The sequence below is a fragment of the Epinephelus moara genome, chromosome 8 (genome assembly GCF_006386435.1).
Source record: "Epinephelus moara isolate mb chromosome 8, YSFRI_EMoa_1.0, whole genome shotgun sequence".
Lineage (NCBI taxonomy): Eukaryota > Metazoa > Chordata > Actinopteri > Perciformes > Serranidae > Epinephelus > Epinephelus moara.
In genome coordinates, this window is record NC_065513.1 from 6,450,321 (window position 1) to 6,475,506 (window position 25,186).

At 40.9% G+C, this 25,186-nt stretch overlaps 1 protein-coding gene across 1 annotated transcript in view; it reads right to left on the reverse strand.

The window, feature by feature from the left end:
• The window catches only part of LOC126393686 (tight junction protein ZO-2-like), a 139,042-nt gene that overhangs the window by 61,297 nt on the left and 52,559 nt on the right, over positions 1 to 25,186 (reverse strand). The window contains exons 2-5 of the mRNA XM_050049970.1: positions 13,650 to 13,703; positions 8,522 to 8,646; positions 8,005 to 8,107; positions 444 to 966 (exon numbers count right to left, since the gene is read on the reverse strand). Of these exons, the coding sequence (XP_049905927.1) occupies positions 444 to 966; positions 8,005 to 8,107; positions 8,522 to 8,646; positions 13,650 to 13,703 (805 nt within the window). The remainder of the gene's footprint in view (positions 1 to 443; positions 967 to 8,004; positions 8,108 to 8,521; positions 8,647 to 13,649; positions 13,704 to 25,186) is intronic.

A 25,186-nucleotide genomic window follows, 5' to 3' on the forward strand; every position in this document is an offset into this window, starting at 1 on the left:
TACTGTAAATCCAAATAATTGCAGAAATATGCTGCAGTTAATTTTTATGGTAAACAGTATGGATACTGTAAAATTACTGTATATTTCTGGTGTCTGTGCTGCCAGCTCTTGACTCTTATTTTACAGTGGAATTATATACAGTGAACTCTAGTCATTTCAATGGCTGCAGTTACTACTGTACTGCATTATAGAGGCATTTAATAATACTTTAATATTTTGAATGTGTAACAGTAGTAGAAAACTTGAAAACAAAGCATGACTATAGTTGATGTGTTTCTGTCTGCAACAAGTGAAAACAGAATAAAGTAAATGTTTTGATTAAAAATGAAAGACTATCACTGTCTGTTAAAAAATTGTCATTCTCATTGTTTTATCTGCAGTCATTAAACATATGCTCGTCTCAGTGAATTGGGTAACACTGGAAGCTAGTCGATGTGTTTTACCTTCACTGGGTCTGTTCTTCACCAGCAGGACGTTGACAGGTTTCTCCAGTGGCTCCCGCTCTCTGGAAGGTTCTGGGGATGGAGGGTTGTCATTAAGTCGGTCCCTGCTCCTATACCTCCCTCCTCTTCCTCCTCCTCCTTCTCCTCGCTCATACTTGTCCTCCATGCGATAGCTGTCCCCTGGGCTGCGGCCTCTGCTGTTGTACCTGTGACGCTCGGCGCTGGTGTCCAGGGCTCGTCCTCGGCTGCCATCCCTCCTGGATCTGTCCGGGCTGGGCGAGCTTCTCTCCTGGCTCCTCCCGCGGCTCCTCCCTCTCTGGTTGGAGTCCCGCCCTCCCCTGTACTCAGGGTCCAGGTATCCTTTGCTGTCCATGGTGTGGTCCCGGCCTTCATCACGATACCAGCCGTTGTCATTATCGGCGTCGTAGTAGTGAGAGGAAGGAGCGTATTCCCGACTCTCTCCGCCTGGGGAGGGGGGCTGCTTCTGTGAGTGGACTGACACCTTACGAGGTCTCTTCACCGTCTGGTAGAGAAGGAAAAAACAACGCAAAAGCCCTTTAATAAAAACTGTTCAGATCCACAGACCTATCAGATGAGCTCAAGTAACCATTTAGTGTCAACACCCCCCATTCTGCAAATGTGTGATGTTTTCATTTCAGCACATTTTAAACAACAGTATTTAAAACTGGGGTAAGCAGTTTCATTATGGCACCACTGGGCAAAAACCCCATAACCACCTTGAGCGCATTTTCTTTCATGTGGACTGAGAGAAAACTTGACTTCTGTACCTTCTCTTGGCTCTGTTTTCAGGCTTTAGAAAATCTAGCCTGTGATAGGAAACTTTGACCAATCACACGTCATTTCAGGAGGAAGGCATTCCTATTGGCTGTTCTACAAATGCAGATGCACGTCCCTTTGATGAAAGCCTGATTCAATGCCAGACAATCCTGCAGAGAAAGTTCCAGCATTTGCAACGACTGCCTACAATGCAAAGCAGCAACCCAAAAAAAGGAAGACAGACTTATCAAAAAGCGAGTCTAGAAGAGAGTCTGACAATAAACTAGTGTTTCAGAGATGGAGACACATTAGGTGTGGTTACATGATGGCTTCTCATTCAGAATGAAATAAATCTGAATGAAATCATTCGTAATTAAAGTTTTTCCAGGTAGTTTACATGGGAAATATTCATTCCGAATGAGGGTTTACATGGGAGATCAGTTTAATCGCCTTTATTTGGGTCTGCGCAAGGTTTGGGGCAGGGAAGGTTTCTGATTGGATAGGGGGCGGGGCAGATGTTATGTGTACCGGAAGAAAACACTGTAGTCCTCGCTCCGGATAACAAGATGCTTGACGACGCTGTTCTTAGTGCCTTTTTCGGGCTTGTTTTGCTTATATTCTTGAAGCAGCAGTAGGCTACAACAACAACCTTGTTCTGCTATAGGCTTGTGCCGGTTTGAAAATTTTCCAACCGGTTTGATTTAAAGCCAAATATCTAACCGAACCGATATATCGAATTATATACCTAATTTTACCACTGGGGGTCACATTTGAGCTATTTTTCCCAATAAAAGCCCATTGTAGGTGTAATGCGCTTGCAATCCATTAGGTGGCGGTAAGGCTGTATTAACCGCCAATACACACAAGGTTACACAAGAAGAAGAAGAAGACGCAGAAGGACACCAAGGAACCTTCCTCCGACTCCGCTCTCTCAGTGGAGACACGGCGGTTGAGAGGGCCGAGCAAGAGGACGTTCCTGTAGTAGTTCCAGCCCCCCAAATATAGTACCAGGAACTTCTTAAGTGGAAACGGCTTACTAGGGCAACAAACTGAATGACTGCTGTCTCCCTTGCACTTTTCCCTGCCCCCAATGAAATTTAATCTCTCGCAGCAGCAGCAGACAGCTGAGCGGAGCAGAGTCCCTCTGAAGCCTCTGAGACAAACTAAACAAAACACTTGTAGGCTCCTCCACTTCATTTATAAACAAACATAAACCTTATTAAGTTGTCATAATGCATGTTACAATGCAAGCTAAGTTGAATGAGTCCCTTGACATGCCACCGATGTGAAAAGTTGTTTTTTTTTTTTCTCCTCCGGTTTATCCGGTTGACGTGAATTAAACCAGGTGGAGCTCTTAAACCGGACCGAACCGGTTAAACTGGAAATCGGCACAAGCCTTTTCTGCTAATACTTCGTTTGTTGAGGAGGAGAAGGGAGGTAGAAGACTGTGCTGTGGCGAATGGAAACTGGTGAGTGCAACGAGTCTGACTGCTCTATCTCAGCCCGTTGCTATGCGCACTGTATACGTTATCGCGCCAGAAGAGCAAGGAAACAAGCATGCGCAGAAAGAACGGAATGGCTGGAATCGGGTAGGAGGTGTATACAAGACAGAAAAATTCTTCCATCCGGGTTCTGAAAAGGAATATTCCACCCCTGAGTACCCAATTAGATTTTCTTATGGGTTGTCTGTTTTCACTCGGGTTGAGGTGTTTACAAGGAGCATTTCTATTCAGGTAGGGCTTCCACCCCAAATGCAAAAGGAATACATGGCTTCATGTAAACACAGATAATGTTACTAACAGTCTGGCCTTCTGCTAACCAGAACTAAAGGCTTATGTCAGCAACTTCAAGTTCATGTCTATGTTTGAGATGTTCCAATTGAGTTTTATGCCCCCGATCCAGATTTGAGTCATTTAAGTATGAGTATGAGTCCCAATTTTATACTTCTGTATTCCTAGATAATACAGCTGCAAAGTGCACACAAGTACCTTTCAGTTATTAAAATCAGTCCTATAGCCTATGTTTGACAAATGAATAGTTCTGCAATGCATTAGGAAAAAAACCTTCATACTAGCTGTTTCTGAGTGTTTATTTTCTTTCTTTCTTTATTTATTTACAAAGTAAACAGAATAAACCATTCAACTGAAATAAATTGTCTTGTACTGTATTTTGCTGTCTTCATGGCATGTGGTGTTGTGTCATGGGCGGGTCTCAGCCCCTGCTCTCACACACACGGAAGCAGCAGAGTGGAGGAGAGACAGACAGCTGAGGACTGATGACAGCTGCACTCCCTGTGTCTCTGCATGAAAGCTTAGTGATAACAACACCTGTATGACAGCTTTCATGGAACAAAGAACTAGATCGGGCTCTATATAGCTTAATATACCAAATCCTGATCAGTTAGAAAAATGCCTTGATCAGCCAGAACACCAATATTTGAGATCAGATCAGGACATCCCTAACTTTGGCGGGAACCTTGAATCCCAGTGCGTTCTCCACCCCAAATGTGCATGACCCAGTTCTACAATGAAATAAGATCAAATAAATCAATGTATGGGAAACACTATATGAAGTTTGTGCATATGCCCATGGTCAACTGGTGGGAGGGGCTTAGGCCAGAGAGGGCAGAGCTTCAGAAGGAGGGCATGTTTTTCAAATTCTGCCTTTTTTTTTTTTTTTTTTGCCTTTTCTAGATTTCTGCCAACCCAAGCTTCAGCACTACTTCTAATAATAACAGTTACTGAAATTGTTATAGTTGTTTCATACCACACATAGTGATCGTGGACCTCAATGTTTGGATTCTTTTTTGCAAGCCAAACATCAAGTTTGCATTCATTCTTTCTATTTGGAGTGCCAGAGGTTTTTCCAAATTAAGTTTTCTGTTTTTTCAAATCAATTGAGCTACTTGACAGCCTTTTCTGCATACCCCTAGCAACTGCTGTACTTTTGTTGGTTTGGAATCACTGACTAAGATCATTTGATGTTACTGAAAACATCAAATGACCAGTAAAAGCCAACAGTAATTTTTTTAAAATATTTTTTCTCACAGAAATCCAGACAACCCTGGTGTTTACATGCTGGCAGTTTGTGACAACACACAAACATGGTGCATGGTGTAAAGGTGACAAAGTAATCTCACAGACATAAAGCGTACATTAGGCCAGGAGGAGCTCCCAACAAGCAGAACTGAACACACTACAGAGCAGCTCCACCAAAAAGAACAAGAATACACAGACAGACTTTATCTATTAAGTGACCTGTTTGTTCAATGAGACCAAAAATCAACTCTAACAGAAAGACATAAAAAAAGAAAGCTGGCTTCAAACTAAATGGCTTCTATGTCTGAGTCAGACAGGAGTAAGAGTAAAGATACAGCTGCATGTCGTGAAAGCGGAGATTCAAAGCAGCAAATCAGATTCCCTTGACATGTCAGGCATTTATATTTAGCTGTGTGCAGCAGTGAGATTAGACCACTGTACACACGGGAGAGAAGGACTGCTACTTTTAGAGATGCAGCAGCGCGAGAGGCAGTCAGGCTGAAAACCTGAGACACACACACACACACACCACACTTACTATCTGTTCTTGTAGATGAAGTGTTACAGTATTGCAAATAGTGAGTGCCCCTCCTCTGCACTTCCTCCTCACCAGTGCTGGCTTGCCACCACATTAAAAAAAAACAAAAAAAAACAACAACCATATAACATGAATTACGGCTCACAAAAATAGTTGGACTTAAGAGTTCATTCTGACTATCTTGGGGAAAATGTTTAAGCCTGGACACAATAGGGCTGGGCTATATGGACAAAAATTCATATCTCAATATTTTCAGGCTAAATGGCGATACACCATACACATACCATAAAGCTGCACAACATGTACATGAAAAATTATATAAAATAAATAGCTGGGCTGTATGTAAACTTTTTGCACAGGGTTGCAGAGGTTTAAAAGTTTGCAGCACAGGACACAAAACTATAACATGAGCATAAAGGTATCAAGTAGGCCTAAATCCGTGTTGTTTGAAACAATCAAAAATCTTTGGGGAGTTAAAACGGCATTTTCCATGGCCTTTGAAATGAATCTAGTGCTGGAAAATGATTCATTTAGGCTATTAATCTTATTCATGCACAGAGCATCAACAGAGAGGCAGAGGGAGGGAAGGAGTGAGAGACTCTTTGTCCTCATCATATACGTCTTGTATATTAAACATCTGTTTTGTTGCTGCGTTATTTGTTTTAAGCCACCTGTCACCTGCATCCAGGTGTTGCCTAAATGTCACACAACAGACTACAACTACCAAGAAGAACGGCGATGCGCTATGATCCACCTCACACACAAACTAGCAAATAAACGCTCACCTGACACTATCAAGCAGCTCTGTCTCCCACACATGCAAGCGCAACGCTGTACTGCACGTGTGCTACTGCGGTCATTTCATTCATCTCACAGACTGATTCAGCATAACATGTGCAACATGTAGATCAATGTCACACTGCAGACTAATTAACAGAGATTGAACAGAGCAGCAGCTCTGTGTCTCTCTGAGTGTTGCTGGAGTAAATGAGTGACTGAGGCAGAGATGTGCGGAGACTGTAAGAGAAGAGAGATGCACACTGGTATGCTTTATGTAATGCAACTTGACCCTATATGGATATAAACTGTATTGTCTAACACTACTATATCGTGCTTGAAAACATATCGATATATTGTACATAGTCGTTACACTGCCCAGCCCTAGGACACAAGCCACATTTTAGCCCACTCAAATCCACTGTTGTCAATACAGACATGCAGAAGACGTGCTCAAAAGCATGAGCAACACCGTTGGGCGTGCAGGAGTTTCCAAGGGACCACTTTCCACAGCATGACAGCTGCAAAGTTCAACTTTTGGAACACAGCAGCATGCACAGCTTGTCATGTGATGAGAAAGAACCAATCACAACTGACAGATATCTTTCTTTCTTCCCTAAAAATCAGTATGGAGAAGAAGTTGATCAGCTTTACATCTGTATCATGGACAGCATTTTAATACACACTAATAAACAATGCTTGGAAGAAGGTTAGCTGTAAACTCCACATTTCTGATAAGTACTGTAGGCTATGATATGGTGGTTATGGTCATTTAGCAATGTCAGAAACAACCTGCCTCAGCTCCCTTGAAAGTTGGCACATGAGTAGCATCATGCTAGAGGGATGGATGGGCAGATAGAGGCATGGATGAAATGACAGGCAGACAATAATGGATGGATGGATGGATGGATGGATGGATGGATGGATGGATGGATGAATGGATGGTTGCATTGTGGGTAATACGGGGCCCAGGTTTTGAGAAAGACAATATCTCTGGTTCTGTTGCATCAATTTTAAAATCTCAATCATGAGTTCGACCATGTTGTTGGACTGAAATTCATTTAGGAAAACAGTGTGTGTGCCCTGGCCCAAAATCTATGCAAGCAAAACACAAACACATGTTAACACTGTTCTTTCTTTACCTCTCATTTACATTAACACAGACACATTGTCTGGTCCTGCAGATGTACAGCGCTACAGCACAAAAAAACAGCTGTGATGAGTGTCAGTCAGCCCTCTGCAGACTCTTCCCTTCTCTCACACTAACACACACAGACCTAAATTCACAGATATGAGTCATTATCACACTTCATTGGCACTGTATGTGTGTGTGTGTGTCTAGTTGGGGTGTATAGTAGGTCACAGCATCATGGACCCCAGTCATAAGACACACACACACACACACACACACAGTGTTGTTAGGTGCTGAAGGTGTGTCAGCTCCCTCCGTCCCTCTGTAGTGTGTTTGTGTTTGCAGAGCTGCAGTGATGACTCAGTGATCTGCCTCAGACCTTTCAGCTCCTCACTCACTACTGACTGGGAGTCAGTTTATACTCCATCAGAACTTAGTTCGTACAACATGTTGTCTGACCACGTCGGAAATCAAAAGTGTGAACATCAACACTAGTGAACTAGAATTACTGCCCTGCAGTTGTATGCCTTGTGAACCAGTCAAGTTTCTCTTACAGTTTACATCCATGTCTGTGAAAACATGGATGCATCAGACACATCTCTCCTCCCAGCACCACAGGAGATCTATACAATCAGCACAGTTTTAAGGTGGCCATGCAAGATTAATGTCACCAATTCTGCCCAAATGTCTCCCCTTCTATTCCTGAAATATGATGTTGAATAAAGGCAAGACAAGTGTTTTTGAAGAACATTATGATGTCAAAGTGAATTTGGCATTTGACCTTTTGGATATAAAATGTCACAACATGATTTTATCTTGTTAGACATTTGTGTGAACTTTTGTCACAATAAGCATCCCAATCATTGAGTCATGGCCAAAAACATGTTCTGTAAGGTCACAGTGATCCTGACCTTTGACCACCAAATTCTAATCAGTTCTTTTTGACTCAAAGTGGGCATTTTTGAAGAAATCCCCTAAGTGCCCTCTCGAGTTGGGTTCACAAAAATGAGACAAACAACCCAAAAACATAATGCCTCCTGCCACAGCTTTCCCCGGCAAGGAGGACAAGGAGGTTGCTCATCTCTGAGGTTGTGAGTGACAAAACCAGCAGTTGTTCAGAGTGAAATATCTAAACAACCAAGAAAAAGTTTTTCAACCACAGCGCCCTCACAGTGAAATTTGTTTTCATGTCATGTTGAGTTACTATGAAAACAGGGAAGTGTCAAAAGTCATGTTACCAATCTGAACTGTGTACTGTAAAAGGTCACTGTGTCTTCTTTGTGTGTGGTTAATACTCACTATTTTAGCCACTTTTCCACATTTACGGAGGGACTGCACAGCAAAGGAATGAGGCACGTTGTCCATGGGGATGTTGTTGACCTGAATGACACGATCATTCTCACTGGACAAAAAAAAAGATACACAGAAATAATGTGAGACAACAGCAAGAACAAAAAAACATATAACATTAACATTAAAGAAATGTTTCACAAATAATAAAAAGTGTCCTATTTCCACTAAACTTGACTGCAGAAAAAACTCTTTTCCCTACATTAATTTATGGCAAGTTAATCTAGGTAGATAATGAGCTAAGTATTATACTTTGGACTTTTTGTACAATTATTTTACTACAAAACACTTAGCTCATACAGCACAAGCTATTCAAAGTATATTTATAGCCACTTTTTGTGTTATTTTTAGCAAGATATTTTGCAGAGCTCTGACACAGACAATTTAAGCAGTACACAGCAGGCAAATGATTCCAGTGAAGCATTTCACATTGAAGAGGATTTTAGTCACAGTTTGACAGACTCACAAGAGTAATCCATCTGCTGGTCCTCCCTGCAGCACGTCTGACACGATGATTGATGTCTCACCGTTGTCCACATTGGGGTTGTCACGCCCGCCTGACACAGCGATGCCGAATCCCATCTTAGAGTCCTACAAAGAATCAAATCAATTAGCAATTACAGTACATTCAGACAGACTGTGACTCACAGTGACACTGAGCCAAACTGGGAGGGAGAACTGGTGTCACTACTTTCGACCAGACAGTCACAGAGATGCTGTAGGATATACTTCATCTAGTGTCAACCATGTCCCATTAAAATGACCTATATAAACCACTGCATTATTTTACATAGTACACTTTGTACGATGCATAATTGCTGCTGTTATTATGCTCACTGCCAATGTGTTTTCTGTTTCATGAAATGTGACCTACTTGCACATCACAGAAGTCGTGGGGAGATGGTTTATGTGGATGGTTGGCATAAAAAGCACAGGACTTTAATGCCAGAGAGGAGTTTGCATCCTATTTCTCACATGACACTCATGGTTTAGGGTGCTAGATCATGGAGTAAACATGTCATGTTTCAAGTCAGCGACTGTTATTCAATATTCAGCTAAGACAACCATCTTTCCCTCACCTAAACCAATTGCTTAGATTTGCCTTAAAATAACCATATACTAGAATTATTACCTTGCAGTTGTACGCCTCTGCCAACCAAATAAGTTGCAGTTAAAGTTTACATCCATTTCTGTTCAGACTCATATGTAACCATGCCAGTAGACAGTGCTTTAAATATAGGCATTGCTGCAAAGAAGCTACATATTCTAAAACATGGATGCTTCACACACTCTTCAGCCCAACAACACAGAAGGGCTATACAATCAGCACAGTTTCAAGGTGGACACTCAAGATTAGTGTCACCAATTCAGTATCTCACCAAATGTCTCGCCTTCTGTTTCTGACTTATAATGTTATATAAAAAAACATTATGACAGCACAGTAAAGTTGACCTTTGACCTTTTGGATATAAAAATATGTTACTTCATCATTATTCTAATAAACGTTTCTGTTAAATTTTTTTCATCATAAGCGCATGAATTCTTAAGTTACGGCAAAATACATGTTTTGTGAGGTCACAGTGGCCCTCATTTACTAATAATGTGCGTAGAAACGTTCTTACTCTGCTTATAAAATATGTGCGCACCCAGGATCACCATCAAATTCATGACATGTGCACATTGGTAGATTTTGTTCTAACCAGCATGTGTATGTTGGTGAATCAGAATCATTCTAAACTGACAGTGCCATGTTAGCGATTTGCAATCAGCATACTGCCACACCCCCACTTCTCTATATAAGAACATACATTTGCCCAGAGGCACATCATGGAGAAAGCAGTGAAGTTGTTTCTACACACATATTAAAGCCCTAACACACCAGTGTCTGACCCTCAGTGAGCATCTGTAAATGTTATGGCAGTCAGAAACAGCTGATAAGCAGTTTTTCACTCTCTTCAAACATATTGGCCTCTGATTCGTTCGCCTGAAGGCACGGAAAGCATCATCTTCCAGCAAGGCTAAATATGACATCTTAACACCTGCTTGAAGGTAGATCAGAATCTTAATATACCCTGCATGATTATTTATAGGCTAACAATTAACCAGTTGGCTACAAATGACCATATGTGCAATTTCTATAAAATAAAAATAAAATAAATACTGGCGCACTCTGTTTTCATAGTTAGCATCAATTTCATAGATTTGACTATTGCATTGGTCAAATGTACAGCTTTAAGCATTGCGCATTAAAGCCTTTTTAAATAAATATGCTTTTAATATGTTATGTATCAGTTAAAAGGTGTGTATTTACATTTTCTGAGAAAGCCGGGCCTTCAAGATTTGTGTGTACTTATGGTCTGACACAGCTCTAAATCTGTTCACAGAGTAGGAAGAAATTGAGGTTGGAAAACTTTGATAAATCCCAGATTTTTACTTATACATTTATATGCGCGGTTTAACACAGATTTGTACGTATGCACTGTTCGTGATTGCAAGCAGTGATCTTTGACCACTTAAAATCTAATCAGTTCATTGTTGACTCCAAGTGGATGTTCCTGTGAGGCAAATTGTGATTTGTGATATTGGGCTTTATAAATAAAATTGATTGAATTGATTGATTGATTGTGCCCAATTTGAGGAATTTCCCTCAGGCGTTCCTGAGATACCACAATCACGATTAGTGAACAATTCGCAGATATGTTCAGTAACAATCATTTTCTCATTACCATGTTGATAAAAAAGGTATTTTCTTTCAAAATCTTTATTGCTATTTCACAATCAGTTGTACATTAAAAATATCATTAAAGAGATGGGGTTGATGATGGGAATGTAAGTTGTGGTCCTCACTGTGGTGCTTTTCAAAAATAATCTATTGACTTCAAACATTAGAGGTCAGCTAGGATCAGGGTAGATCTGCTTTTAGAAAAATATTCATTTGCGATGTAAAAATCTAGCCTGGATGAGGAAATGGTCATTTATTCCATTGTTGCGAGACACACTAAAAAGTAAAAATGAGGTTGAATGTGTCATTTAAATGTGATTAAATGTGGATTCCTGAGTATTTTATTGATATCAGTCTCAATGCAGTTGATCCATGCCTGACCCAGCTGATGGGGTAGACACACACTTTATTCTGGCTATTTATTAGATTCAAGACTGACAGATGTGAGTTTAGAAGAGAAGTATACACATATGAACTGATTTTAAAATATTGTAATCTGGCCTGAAGGTCTTTTATGCAGCTGTTTTCTGTATAAAGATAGCCTGAGAATCTATAGAAAGTGCAAAGAGCAATGGTGATAACAGGCACCCCCAAGGAGTTCCACTTTTAAAAGAAAATAAGACAATTCAGAAATACAAGACAGCACAAAACAAACAAACAGTAGATTTAAGAGGCGTACAGGTATTATAATGTAGCATCTTTAAGTGACCTTGGGAATAGAATAGAATAGAAGTCTTTATTGTCATTGCATACCAGATACAACGAAACTGGAGATGCTGCTCCTAATGATGCTTGACAACCTTCTTACATAAATAATACTGATAAAAAACTCACCCACACACATCCCACATCATAAATCACAGAACTGACATTAATAACAAGTCCAACCCCTAGTTAGACCATAGTGGGAAAAGCTGTGGCAAACAGAAATGCTTTACGCCTCGATTTAAAAGAACAAAATGTTGTCGCAGACCTCCAGTGTTCAAGAAGTGTGTTTCAGATCTTTGGTGCATAATAACTGAGAGCTGCTTCTGCATGCTTGGTTCTGGCCCTGGGGACAGTGAGCAAGCCTGTCCCAGATGATCTAAGAGCTCTGGATAACAGAGCAGCATATCAGACATGTATTTTGGCCCCAAACCATTCAGTGTTTGCAGGTTAATAATAATATTTTGATATGAATTCTCTGATTCATAGTAGGCTAGTGCAAGGATCTAAGAACTGAGGTGATGTGTTCCTCTTTCATGGTTTTAGGGAGGACTCAGGCAGAATATGCTGCAGTTGTCTGATTTTTTTTAAAGAGGCCCGTGAAGACAAATAACCAAGTCTACTAAAAACAAAGGCGTGAACAAGTTTCTTTAAGACTTGCTGTGACATGAGTCTGTTAAGTAATTATGGACTGAGACCCTGTTACAAGTTGTCTGAGAGCTCAAATGTCTTGGGGTGCCCAAACTTTTACATGGTGCTCCTTCCATTTTTTCCACTCTAAAATAGGACTAAACAAAAATAGTCCACTAATCATGTTTAAAATGTTGAAAAACATGTTCCATCTTTACCTTCATGCCATTTGGAGATCAATTTATCTTCAACTAACTTAATTATTCACAGAAAAAGAAATTTTTGACCAGGGGTGCCCAAACTTTTGCATGCCACTGTAGTGCTTTTTCACCACCAAAAATAAATATTTTCTTTTAATCCTTATTTAACTGAAGAAAATTCTGGAACATCCAACCTGTGATTTATTGAACACGCTCATTCTGTGACTGTATTGGTTCTTAACCATCTGGCTTTATTCTTACTGTATGTAAATCTGTATGTCATCTGCATAATTATGGTAGGATCTTCCAAGGTGGGAGCTAGTGGGAGCATTTAGATGTTAACCTCTAATACAGAGGTGCTGACATTTTGTCTGCTTTCTTTGAATTCTGTTTGTGAACAAGGATGCAAAGTTGTTGTATGATTTGTTAGAGAGGAGCGCAGGGTCCACTGATATGTGGGAGGTTTGTCAGAGGTTGATTAAGTTTGTTCAGAGGTCTCTCCGGGTCCACCTGGACCCTAGGACCTGAGACCCAACCTGGGACCTGCACATGTTTGGGTCCATGCTTTATTATGGTCAGTCAGGCCTGGGTCCAAGTCTGTAGCAAAAACAAGGTGAAAATAATATTAAACAACAGTGCCAGCGAGTTGGAGGAAGGAAGGAAAAATGAATACCCATCCGTGGTCTTGGTTTTCTCCCCTCTTGGACATGCACAGGGTTACTGCTTTAATATCTCAAGCAAAATTGGGACAGACATATACAGTTGAATGATGATCAAAGAAAAATGATCAGGTCCAATCAGATCTCAGGACTAATTTTGAGTTTAAGTCCATCATTTTGGACCCATGAAGACCTCTGCTTTGTTCCTCTGCATAGTACTTCTCTCCCATTAGAATAGTGTGGTACCAATCACTGCTTACATGTCAGCAGATTTAACTGTACATTGTGCCAGGGTCCTATAACCACAGCCTCTGCTCAGCCAAGTTACTGTCTCACTTTAGGATAAATTGTTAGAGTAAAGTGTGCGGCTTAACGGTTTAAGTTAATCTCCTTCCTGCTCTCTGCCTGAAGACTGACGACAAACATACAATAGACTGACAGACTTCAGCAGAGATAAATGACTAAAGTTGATAAATTTTTTCTTTGGAAAAAAAAGATGGATTAATGAAGAATTTAATGCTAAATGATGTTCATAATCAGAATTTGTGCTGTATCAGGAGTAAGTTGTCAGATGTCAGGGATTGATAAATGCATCATCTAGTCCCCAGATGCTTCAGGCTGAGGAATAGATGGATGGATGCCTCTTCTTTTAACTACACAGTTAGTGAATGAACTCACCCGCTGCAGAGTGACTGTGTACTGCTCCCAGACCATCTCTTCCATCCCTGAGCTCTGTAGGGAAAACAGACACCACAGGGTTAGCAAACATGCATTTTAACCTCAGCTACAGAAAACACTCACTGTATAAGGCCCCTGTGAAGAAAGTAAAAAAACAGTCCTAAAAAAGTCAATAACCTGTTAACTTTTTACAGTGCTTCAACATATATATTCATAGAAATACACATTAAACAAATCTACAAATCTGTGTGAAGCATGAGCATATTGATCACTGGGGGCTGAGTACATACAAGTGGAAAGGAGACTAATCCAGATTAACACACACACACACACACACACACACACACACACACACACACACACACACAAACACATCAGAGGAAGAGGGCATGTGTGGGTGTGGGAAGTGACCTCTGTGAAAGAACAGTCAGTATCATGTCAATAACAGCAGGCTGCATGTTGTCCTGCCTGGCTGGTGTATAATTGTAATTGGACAACTATTCCAGCAGACATCTGCCCATCTCTCTCTCTCTCTCTCTCTCTCTCTCTCTCTCTCTCTCACACACACACACACACACACACACACACACACACACACACACACACACACACCAAATAACGGTAGCGTGAGAGACCTTGACTTCTCTTCTAGGCTCTGTATACTACATTGCATGCTACTCAAACTGTTAATTATTTGAAGATCTTTATCACATTTGATGATCACTTGTCATTGTACAGCCTATAACCTATTTGTATGCAAGTGCCGTAACCATTTTTAATCATTTTAAACTGAAGACGATCTGACTGAGATCAAAACATTGTCCAATTAAAATAAATGTCTGGTTTGAGGTCAGTGTGCAGGCACTACTTGACACCATTTTCCAAAATGTGCTGTGCAGAAAATTACACTCTTCTATGTTGTTAGAGAACCAATCTTGGGATGTAATAAGCTGTCATAAAAACATATACAGGATACAATACTGTTGTTTCTCCCATTGAAAGAGTAAATCCATACTACCCCTTTGCAGGTTTATTTTGGGATTACTGGGTCCTGAAATGCCTGATTTCACAGCAGCTTTTCTAAAAATTTCCCATGCAATAGGCATCTATAGGCGTTTATTGCAACAAAATTGTGGGGGCAAGAGAAAATTAGTTGTGATGTCACAGACCCAGAGCTTATTATGATGAGCATTCAGTGTTTCACGTGGAATTAGAATCTATTTGCAATGGTGGGGGGGATGGGGGGCAGCAACAGCTGATTGCCGCTAATCAGGCGTTGCTGCTGTTTGATGCAGTGCTGAAGGACCATCTCCGTGAGCCGCTCTCCTCCTTTTCTCTTTGACAGGTTAGTGGGACCTAACACAACACAACGGATCTCATCCCTATACTCATCATATTTTGTCTCTTGGCAGAAGACCTGCAGCAACTGCTTACATCCCACACTGAGGCGTTAGCTCACACCGGCAAGACTCAACTCTGTCATTAAACCTAGTAAACCATTAGTCGCGTGATGCTAACAGTCAGCTATGTCACTGTGTGTGTGTGTGTGTGTGTGTGTGTGTGAGAGGCACACAGCAGCTGATTACTGCTGGACCCGCAGCAGTAAGGCCTCATCTCGTTGTAAACACAGAAAGAGCGAGGCAAGGAGGGGCTACGTGAATCAATCACGAAGTTCAGAAATAATCTGACATTTTACCTGCCTTAAATAGTCACATTTGTGGTAAAATTGTGTTTATTGGGTTAGGGTTAGTCAGTGCAGAATTCACAGGGACTACCTGAATTTGCGTTAAAGGGTAAGGGTGGGGCGATTCATCGATATCATCTATTACAGAAATACATCAACTTGCAAACTGGGCGTCAGCATGTCACATTAAAGTAAGCTGCACCTGATAACTGCATGGATTCCTCCAGAAAACAAGCTACAGCTGAAAACCTTGCCCACAGAGGGAAAATGACCTCCTACCGGAGTACAACTGCAGCACACAGACACTTGAAGTGAAAGCATCATGGAGTGCTTTGTCAAGACAGTGGCAGAGAGCACCGTCCTGTTTACTTTTTGTCATCACCCAAACATGATGTATTAGAACTATCAACATGTGGAACTTGTTCCTGTTATTAGTAGCCACATAAATGTCCTGCACTGCTGCTGATGTTACACCATGCGTTACCTAAGGTTGTTAGTCAGCTGTTTTATATTTTGTATTTAATTCAACAGGCATGCACGAGTGAGAAAACAGTTTAAATCAACTTTGCAGATTTGTTACAGTGAATGCAAAAACACATTTTTTCAGTAATGATCTTAACTGCATATTACTACCATGATGGAACAAATCCATGTCATAAGAATTTTAAGTTTTAAGTCAGGCACTTCAGAAAAATTCCTGATTCTCCAGATCAGGGGAAGGATTACAGTGATTTAATTAATATATGCGTCACAGCAATCCTTTTGAATTTGAGGTCCATTACTTCCTGTTCAAGTATCTGGCACATATGGTCTTAAATTACTATCAGTATCATCATAACCCAGCAGTGATGTGGAAATTAGACTAATTTTTAAATATGCTGCTATTGTTTTTAAGAGAAGATGAATGAATAAAATATTCAAATATTTGAGCATGTTTTTGTTATTTACATTTGGGTTATTTAAATGTTCCATGAACTGAGTTATAAAAAATTATTTTTAGAACAATTGATAAATTAGTCGTTAGATTAATTGATCAATCATAAAACATAGATTAATCTCTCTACTGTTAGGCTAAACTAAGTATTTTCTAATGCACAAACTAGTGGACTAGTGTGTATGAAGTAAAATCACTTGCAGGAAAAAAGATATTGAATTCTTGCACACCATCAGCACATTTTGGCCATGGACCTTCTAGTTTTGGGAATGGATCCTGAGGTCCGTACTATGAAGCAGGATTTGGAGTTAGTGAGGTAACTTCAAGGTTAACTCTTCAGTACTGTGAAGCTGGTTCTCTTTTTACTGGGATAAATCACCTGCGCAGGTTATGTTCCGAGTATTGGATCACAGCCTGTAAACACCCCCACCTCTAACCAATCAGATCACTGAAGAAAAAAGTATCCATGGACGAAAGTCTGGAGTCTCAGGTAAAAAAAAGAGTAGCGTATATATTGTTATCCGCCAGCAAAATCATTTCCTTGTCCCAGGGCTCTGTCTACACTGGTTTTAAAACAGAGCTTCTAACAAATTGAGAGATTGTTTACACACTAAACACATGATTTTAGCAGTTTTTTAACTCATGCAAAGTTCATGTTTGTCCACAGTGACAATGTTGCTATTTTACATTCTGATTCCATCACTGCAGCTAAACGTAACAAGACACCTGTGTGGTGAGAACAGGGGAAAAAATGTATTTAAAAAATAATCCACACACTGTGAACTGGCTCCCGTTATGATAAATGCAACATTTGGGTCAGATAGACCTCATTAGTCATTAACTCGGCTGCTTTTCCACCCTTCAGTAGCAGAAACAGTCTGGCATTACTTTAAATTGTTTATTGTGACATATTAATCATCATCCAACTAAATAGCAAAAAATACCCTATACTAATGTCACATATATCTGATTATCCGCTGTGAGGGTCCTAAGGACAGAGGGATGTCGTATGCTGTAAAGCCCTGTGAGGCAAATTGCGATTTGTGATATTGGGCTTTATAAATAAAATTGATTGATTGATTGATTGATTGATTGATTGACTGATTGATTGACTGATTTATTGATATAGCCTAGTAATACCTACATGTACTTTAAGTCTCGGCCAATGGTAAGTTGAATTGGCTTCATAGTACAGGTCTCTAGTCAGGCCTGATGAAGAGAAACATGTCTGATAAAGTTTAAGTTTATATACTTTATTAATCCCCCTGAGGGGAAATTCAATGTTTTCACTCTTGCTTGTCAATTACACACAGGTCTGAAAGACACACACATGCACAAACAGGACCTATACATGCACTAAGTGGAGGGATGTCAGAGTGAGGGGGCTGCCCATTGGTCAGGCGCCCCGAGCGGTTGGGGGGTTCGGTGCCTTGCTCAAGGGCACCTTGGCAGTGCCCAGGAGGTGAACTGGCACCTCTCCAGCCACCAGTCCACACTCCATATTTTGATCCGGACGGGGACTCGAACAGGCGACCCTCCGGTTCCCAACCCAAGTCCCTATGGACTGAGCTACTGCCGCCTAAACTCAGTACTGGTTGTATTTGGAATTACACTATTTTGTTCACATAGTTCATTGGATTTAAAGGTGATTAAAATCATGGCAGCCATATTTGTTGTTGTCCTAGAGAACTTTTGAAACAGACAGAAAAGCTTGCTTTAACTTAAAAGAATATCCCCACTATTGACATACATGCTGTTTGAAAGAACACACACACACACACACACACACACACACACACACACACACACACACACACACACACACACACACACACACTGCTCTCATGCCATACTATATGTCTATGTAAACCTCTGCATATAGTGTATATAGTTATTTAAAGATAATTATGAATATGTACAAGTCAAACAAATCATTACATCTTAAAATATATTTCTATGCAACTTTTAGAGCCATGTCATGCCTGTTCCTTGAGTGTGCATGATGTTATTAACTGTGGGTCTTCTCAGAGAAAGACACACACACACACACACACACACACACACACACAGTTCATATGAGGGCTGCAACTAATGCTACTTTTGTGTTTTTTGTCTGAATCAAAGTCCCAACCCCAAACCCAAGGATATTCACTTTACAAAGATCTAAAACAGAGAAAGACAGAACATCCTCAAATTGCAGAGGCTACAAATCAAAGAAGATTTGGCAGGTTTTTTTTGCGTAGATTTTGGGGGACACAAAGGGAGCAAGTCCCCCTTAATATTTAGAACACAAGATAGCCTCTGATCCAGTGTTAGGTGATGGACATGTGGGGCTCATGGATACCACCCTCCAGCATCTGCACCTGGACAGGTGTGGATGTACAGACACAAGCAGGCAGCTTCCCAACATTCACACATCTGCCGTCCCGTTTTGTCTCATTACTGAAGACATGCTCAAACTGACATTCAATCCCCAGCCCCAGGCTGTGGTTGCACCTTACTCTCTCCAGCTGCTGCCTCCTCCAACTACCATGTTCATCATCAGCCTGGTGTGGCCAGTCCTGATTTCTTTGTTTCTTTGTTTCCTTACTGCTTAGTTTGTCAGTGCACTGACACTCATAAACTGATGTCAAAACAGAAGGCTGAAATACATTTTTTCAACTTACTAACTTAATAAAAACACTTTGTATATGTATAATACAGCATCATGCACTAACTCGCTCTTTAAAAATGTAAGAGCTGCAAGTTATTGTCTGAAATTTATACTTCTCTCATCATAGCCTTCTGTTCTAAAGGGGTAAATTGACCATATTTTCTGAGAATGTCCCATAAGCGTTGATGGTAAGTATAGCCGACTGAGGCAAAAAAAAATTCCTCAGTGCGTGCTGTATTGAGCAAGAAAGGTGAGTATGCAGCTGCAAAATCTGTTTTTCTTCCTACATCCAATGCCTCGTTTTGATGTCACAGTGACATAGTAAAAGGTAGGAAGAACTACAGGTTGGATTTCATCTTTGGTTAGCCAGGAGATGTGCTCTGTACTAGCACCAAAATAGAAAATTTGTATTGCAAATTTGTGACAAAAAATGGCATCCCAAAAACTGAGAGCAGAGGATTTTATGGATGAGGATACATTTTACAGTGTTTTGGCTGACTCAGATATTCAGCCATATTTATTTAGGCCAGAATTTATGGCCGCAGAAATGCAGTGGAGAGAGGGCGTGGCTGCGGCTGCAGCTGCATAAGCCGTGCAGAGGATATGGCTGGCAGAGAGCCTCTAGAACCTAAGCAGTCGAGAGCAAACACTGACTGGTGGTGCCTTTTCTCAAGCTGTCAACAGAAATGGAAGTATTCTGCTTCAAGGACTTTCAGTGTGGGCAGTTTTTGTTGAATGCTGTCGCCAACGCCACCGTTGAGAGAGCTTTTACTCTGCACTTGGACAGAGGTGTGATGGAGACCTTCTTCAAGATCTAGAAGATAAACTGGAAAACAGAATCAAGGCCAGCAGGGATGAGAGGGCAGATGACCACTTAGTATTTTTGTTACCTGATGCTATTGTATTTTGAATTGCCTCTTAGCAAAATGCAGATTTAATTTAAGTTTGGCTTTTATTTAAAAACCAAAGAAGTACAGCGGTAATGCGCTGCTGTGGACAAAGAGACAATAAAGAGTGTTGCCACCTTGCTTCAAGCTGGTTCAGAATCAGCTACACTATTGGCCAACAAATGTAATAGCTATAGGCTAGTAGGTTGTGCATTGCCTCCTGGTACATGAAGGCACTGCTGGCACGGCTCAGATACCCCTTTTCCACCAAAGCAGTTCCAGTGCTGGTTCGGGGCCAGTGCTTAATTTGGAACCGGTTTTCCTGTTTCGACAGACAAAAGAACTGGCTCTGGGCCAGAAAAAACGGTTCAAGAGTGGCACCAGTTCTTTGCTGGACTAGAAGAACGAACCACATATGTCACGGGGAAGGGGGCGGGGTTATTGAGACCAACAACAATAAACGAGACCGCGCGAAGCGCCATTTTAAAAAAACAGCAAAGAGTGAAGCCATGGACGCATCGAATGCCGATGAAGCCTCATAGAGTCAGGAGTAACAGCTGCACAAATACGTGGTCCGCCATCGTTGTTGTTGTTGTTCCTTTGAGCTTGGCGCCAGTGGGAAAGCAACGGCGTAACTGACGTATACAGTGACGCAATGACGTGGCACCCTAACCACCTCGAGCCTTGGAAAAGCAAATTGGTCCTTAGCTGGCTTGCAAGTTGAACCAACTGAGAACCAACACCAGCACCAGCACCAGCTCAGCACCAACACTGGAACTGCTTTGGTGGAAAAGGGGTAAGAGGGCAAGAGAACTCAGCTTTCCCTGTCAATACAGCATGTAGGGGTGGGTGAAAAAATTGATACAGCATGGTACTGAAATCTTTAGGATTGCGATATTGTATCAATACATTGACGCCCCATATCAATCTTTCATTACATACATTATCAGTTTTCGCAAATACACATATTAGTACAACTTTTGGTACTGGAATAATAAAATAAATTGCTTTTTCTGTCCACTAGATGGTGGTGATGTATTTTTTCCTGGTGAGGTCAGCAGAGGTTTCAGTCCGCGGCATTTGGCAGGAAGTTCATCAAAACGTTCATCAAAAAAATATGGAGGCACCGGAGAAAGAAATCTGAAACGCGCTGCCAGCGTTTAATTTAAAAGTCTGGACTTATTTGGGATTTTTTTAACACAGAAGGAAAGGCAGACTTGGATACACATGCAATTTTCAAGCAGTGTCATAGTTTGTCAGGTGTGCAGTGTTTCTGACACATTTTATGATGCTGTTGTTCAGTCTGTCTGTTTTGCTTCAAATTTTGCTGAAATAAAAATTACTGAAGTCAGATGAACAGACTGAAAACTTTATCTTATGAGGTAAAACAGATGTTGACAAAGTTTTCCTTTAGGTAAATAATTTGCAGTTGGAAAAAAGGTAGTAAATCACAATATATTGTAATATATTTTACTGCAATACTCAGCATATCACAATAATGCAATAATATTGTATCATTACCCAAGTATCGTCATAATATCCTCTGGGGATTCCCACCACTAATAGCGTGCACTTAGGAATACAGTGATTCAATTGTATACATTTACCATCAACACTGACTGGACATCCACATAAAAGGTGGCTAATTTCCCTTTAACAAAACTATCCACCTTACACAGGTGTCCTGTGTTTAGTTAACTACCAACCTTTGTGGCGCCATAATCAGAACATCTGCCTTCAAACCAAAAGTCTCAGGAGTCACTCCACCTTACTCCAGCCAACATGCTGTTTAGTTGAGGGATACATTACTACTGTACCACCAACAACTTTTTCACTTTTTATTTTTTGCTTTTATTGCATTTTATTTTGGCAGTCCTATGTAAAGTTACTCCATTACCTGTTTGTTACAAGTCACTGTTGAAAAATAAATGTGCTTTATGATGTGACAATGCTACTGTATCACTACTTTGTTACGAGAACTTGGTTGTCATGGTTACAATAATACGTGTGGTTTTAGGGAGCGACTGTAGTCACTGACTGTAAGAAACAGGAAATGAACAGCTGTGTCCTACATTTAAGTCGGATGTTTTGCTAACTTATCCTTCCACCCCGACCTCCTCACTGAGGTCACTGTAGAATAACGTCACCTGACCTCCTTTGCTCCCATAATAATTACTACAGCCACTAGAGGCCTTTGTCACCTGAATGTAAACAACTGATGCTGTCATTCGTCATGACAGGACAGCATTAATGGGTACATGTTCCACATTCACCCACACACAAGCAACACAACACGCAACACAAAGGAATTCTACGTGTGAGTCACGTTTCACAATCAGAAGATTTAATTTCTATCATTCTGAACTTTTCATTTATCTTATTGTTAAAATGGGCTGTATGGGCTGCAGAATATCACAGCACTCACACATGTATGCCAATGACATTTACAAATTAAGGTCTTTCCTTCTATTACACACACAAACACACACACACACACAGATACAGTATATCACAGTGGCATCCAGACAAACTGTGCAGGTGGTACCAGTAACAAGTGATCAACTCAGCAGCACACATCGATAGCTCTCACTTGTCAAAAAAATATCAGTAAAAATTAAATTAAATAGTCAAATGTACTATTAAAATAAACTATAATATACACTGCTGGGGCTTTTGATTGCAGATACAGATTTGTATGATAGGGATAATTAGAAGACACCGGATTCATTTTAGAGGTAAATTTGCAGAATGTTATATTAAGCGATTAAGTTAAAGAGTAGGGTTCACTAATGATTTTGATTTTAAACAATTATAAAAACAAGATAATTGAGATTAAACAATTATTGTGCAGCATTCCTCGAGTTATTAATCCAATGCACCCTTTTTCTTCACAGCGGTGCTCTCTCACCCCTCCAAAAAATCAGAAACTCACTCTCAGCTCAGCTGTAGCAGGTTTAGTTCACCTTGAACCTGTTTTTCAGTTGAAATATGTTTAGAATTTAAGAAAATCCACTGTTAAAAGAGAAATTTTATTTAAAAAGAGTTCAATAAATCTATGACGATTCCAAAGTCAAGGGGTAAACATGCATAAATAATTACGATTATGATTTTTGCCATAAAAGAGGTGACATGAAAGGAAATATGCCTTTATAATAACAATCAATTTAATTCATTAAAGACATTAACATTAAAAATGGCTACTTTACATGGGCCAGCCAGCAGGATGGGATCATTGGCAGCATAGATGTAACATTTTGGAGGATGTGTTATGTGTGTGACCCACAGCAGGAGGTTTAAAAAGTAGCGGATAGCAGTTAGCAGCTTACTCGAAGAGAAAGAACAGCAGCCGAAAATGTTTGCAAATTGGGAAAACAATGAGGTCCAGGAGCTCCTTACCCTCCGAGCAAAGGATGAGATCAGCTGCCATATAACAGGCCGGCAAATGGTTGTTATTGCTATTATAATGCCATTGTTATTGTTTAGAAAGTGATGTTGATGCCTCTGTTATGTCACAGTAGAGACCAACGCTGTTGTGTTACATGTCATGCCTGTCACACCTCTTTTGCTTCCGTGATGCCGACATGCTGTCTAAAATCACACACTGGAGTAGCCTGATTTAGCCTGAATTTTAGACAAAATCAAATGTAAATGTAAATGTAAAAGCAAGAAGTTCAGTGTTTGTAAAAGCAAGAAGTTCAGTGTTTGTAAAAGCAAGAAGTTCAGTGTTTGGAGGTGCGAAAAAAAAGCACAAAAAGGAGTACACACAATCTTAAACAACAAAAACAATTCATGAAGGAATAAGAAAAAGAAAAAGCTGCACGCACACACACACACACACAAACACACACACATGCAAATGTTAAAATACATGACAGTACAGCTTGAGGTTATTGTAAAGCTGTACTGATGTCTGTCTGATGCAGATGTACTCACTTGCTGTAGTTTGTTTTCAGCCAAATGTTAAAACACTCTCTAGCTTACATTTATAAAAAAGCTGAGGGGCATGATGATCTGGTCAAACTGACCACAGAAAATCATTCTTTGTTGCCGTTTCTTGGTCATAAATGCTGCACAATCACATTTTAAATTTGCAAGTCCTATATATTTAAGGTTAAGAGTCTTTCAACGGATTCACCATGAAGCAGGAATATGAAACATATTTAGACAGAGCAATAATAGCTGTAAGTATCACAAATATGTCTGAATAATATGTGTAATAAAATACTTCAAAATGTCATCTACAAAAAAGACATCTAATGAAGTTTATTTTGTTTCAAATGTCTAAACCACCAAGAAATATTATGGCAAATCAACATTACATTGCCTCTTGAGAGGAATCAGTTACATGACCACTCCTTCTCCAAGACTTTTTTGAAGATCTTTTTTCCAGTTGCGTATGTCTTTTACGTTTAACAATTTAAACTGAATATATTAAACTGAACTGAATATGAGAATCTTTGAAAACAGCAGACAACCTGAGGAAAAACACACCACATCAGCACACTTGGCTCTCTACCATCTATCATTCATCCTTCCATCCATGCATGTCCCACCAATCTGAGCAGACAGGAGTTCCCAGCAGGTGCGTAGAGGACCACCAGGCTGCCTTTCAGCTGTTCAGTGTCCAGCCCCCGCAGCTGGATCCTGGTCCCCCCACCGTCGCTGCCGCCTCCCCTTTCCCTGCAGCCATCTGAGGCCACAATCTTGCCCGTCTCGGCCAGCCTGCACCGATGCCAGCTGGGGTAGCCGGCGCAGCAGCCAGTCGGCAGCCACTCCAGACTCATGGCTAGCAGAGGAGCTTCCTCAGTGCTCCTGTGAGCAGAGCGGCTGTGGTCCCCCTGCTCTGTCAAACCCACAGCCCTGACTAGCAAATTCCTGCTTCAGCATGGTCTGGCTCAGTTTGGGGAGTTTAGACGGCATCACAACCAAAGTCAGCTTCCCACAGGAGCAAGCGCTTAACCTTCCTGCCTCTGTGTCCTACCTCCAATCTGGATAAGCCTGTGCAGCGGCGGATTAGCCTAGCCCTGGGAGGGAGGAGAGACTAAAAATAACAGCAGACTCACAGCGCCTCCTCCACCTCCTCCTGCTCCTGTCCTGCGGAGAGTCCTGAGCGCTCGCACCGCGCTCCTCCACTTCCTGCGCAGGCCGGATGACATGGCCAGGTAGGAGCGGGATCCACAGGTTCAAAGGGAGAGACAGGCTCGAGAACCGCCCAGCAGAGCACTCCGCCTGTCCTCCCTCCTCCCTCTGTCTGTCACTCTGCTCACTATCCTGCTGATTTTCCTCTCTCTCTCTCTCTCTCTCTTACTCTCTGACTCTCTCACTCACTTACTCAAACACACACACACACACACACACACGCGCACACACACACACACA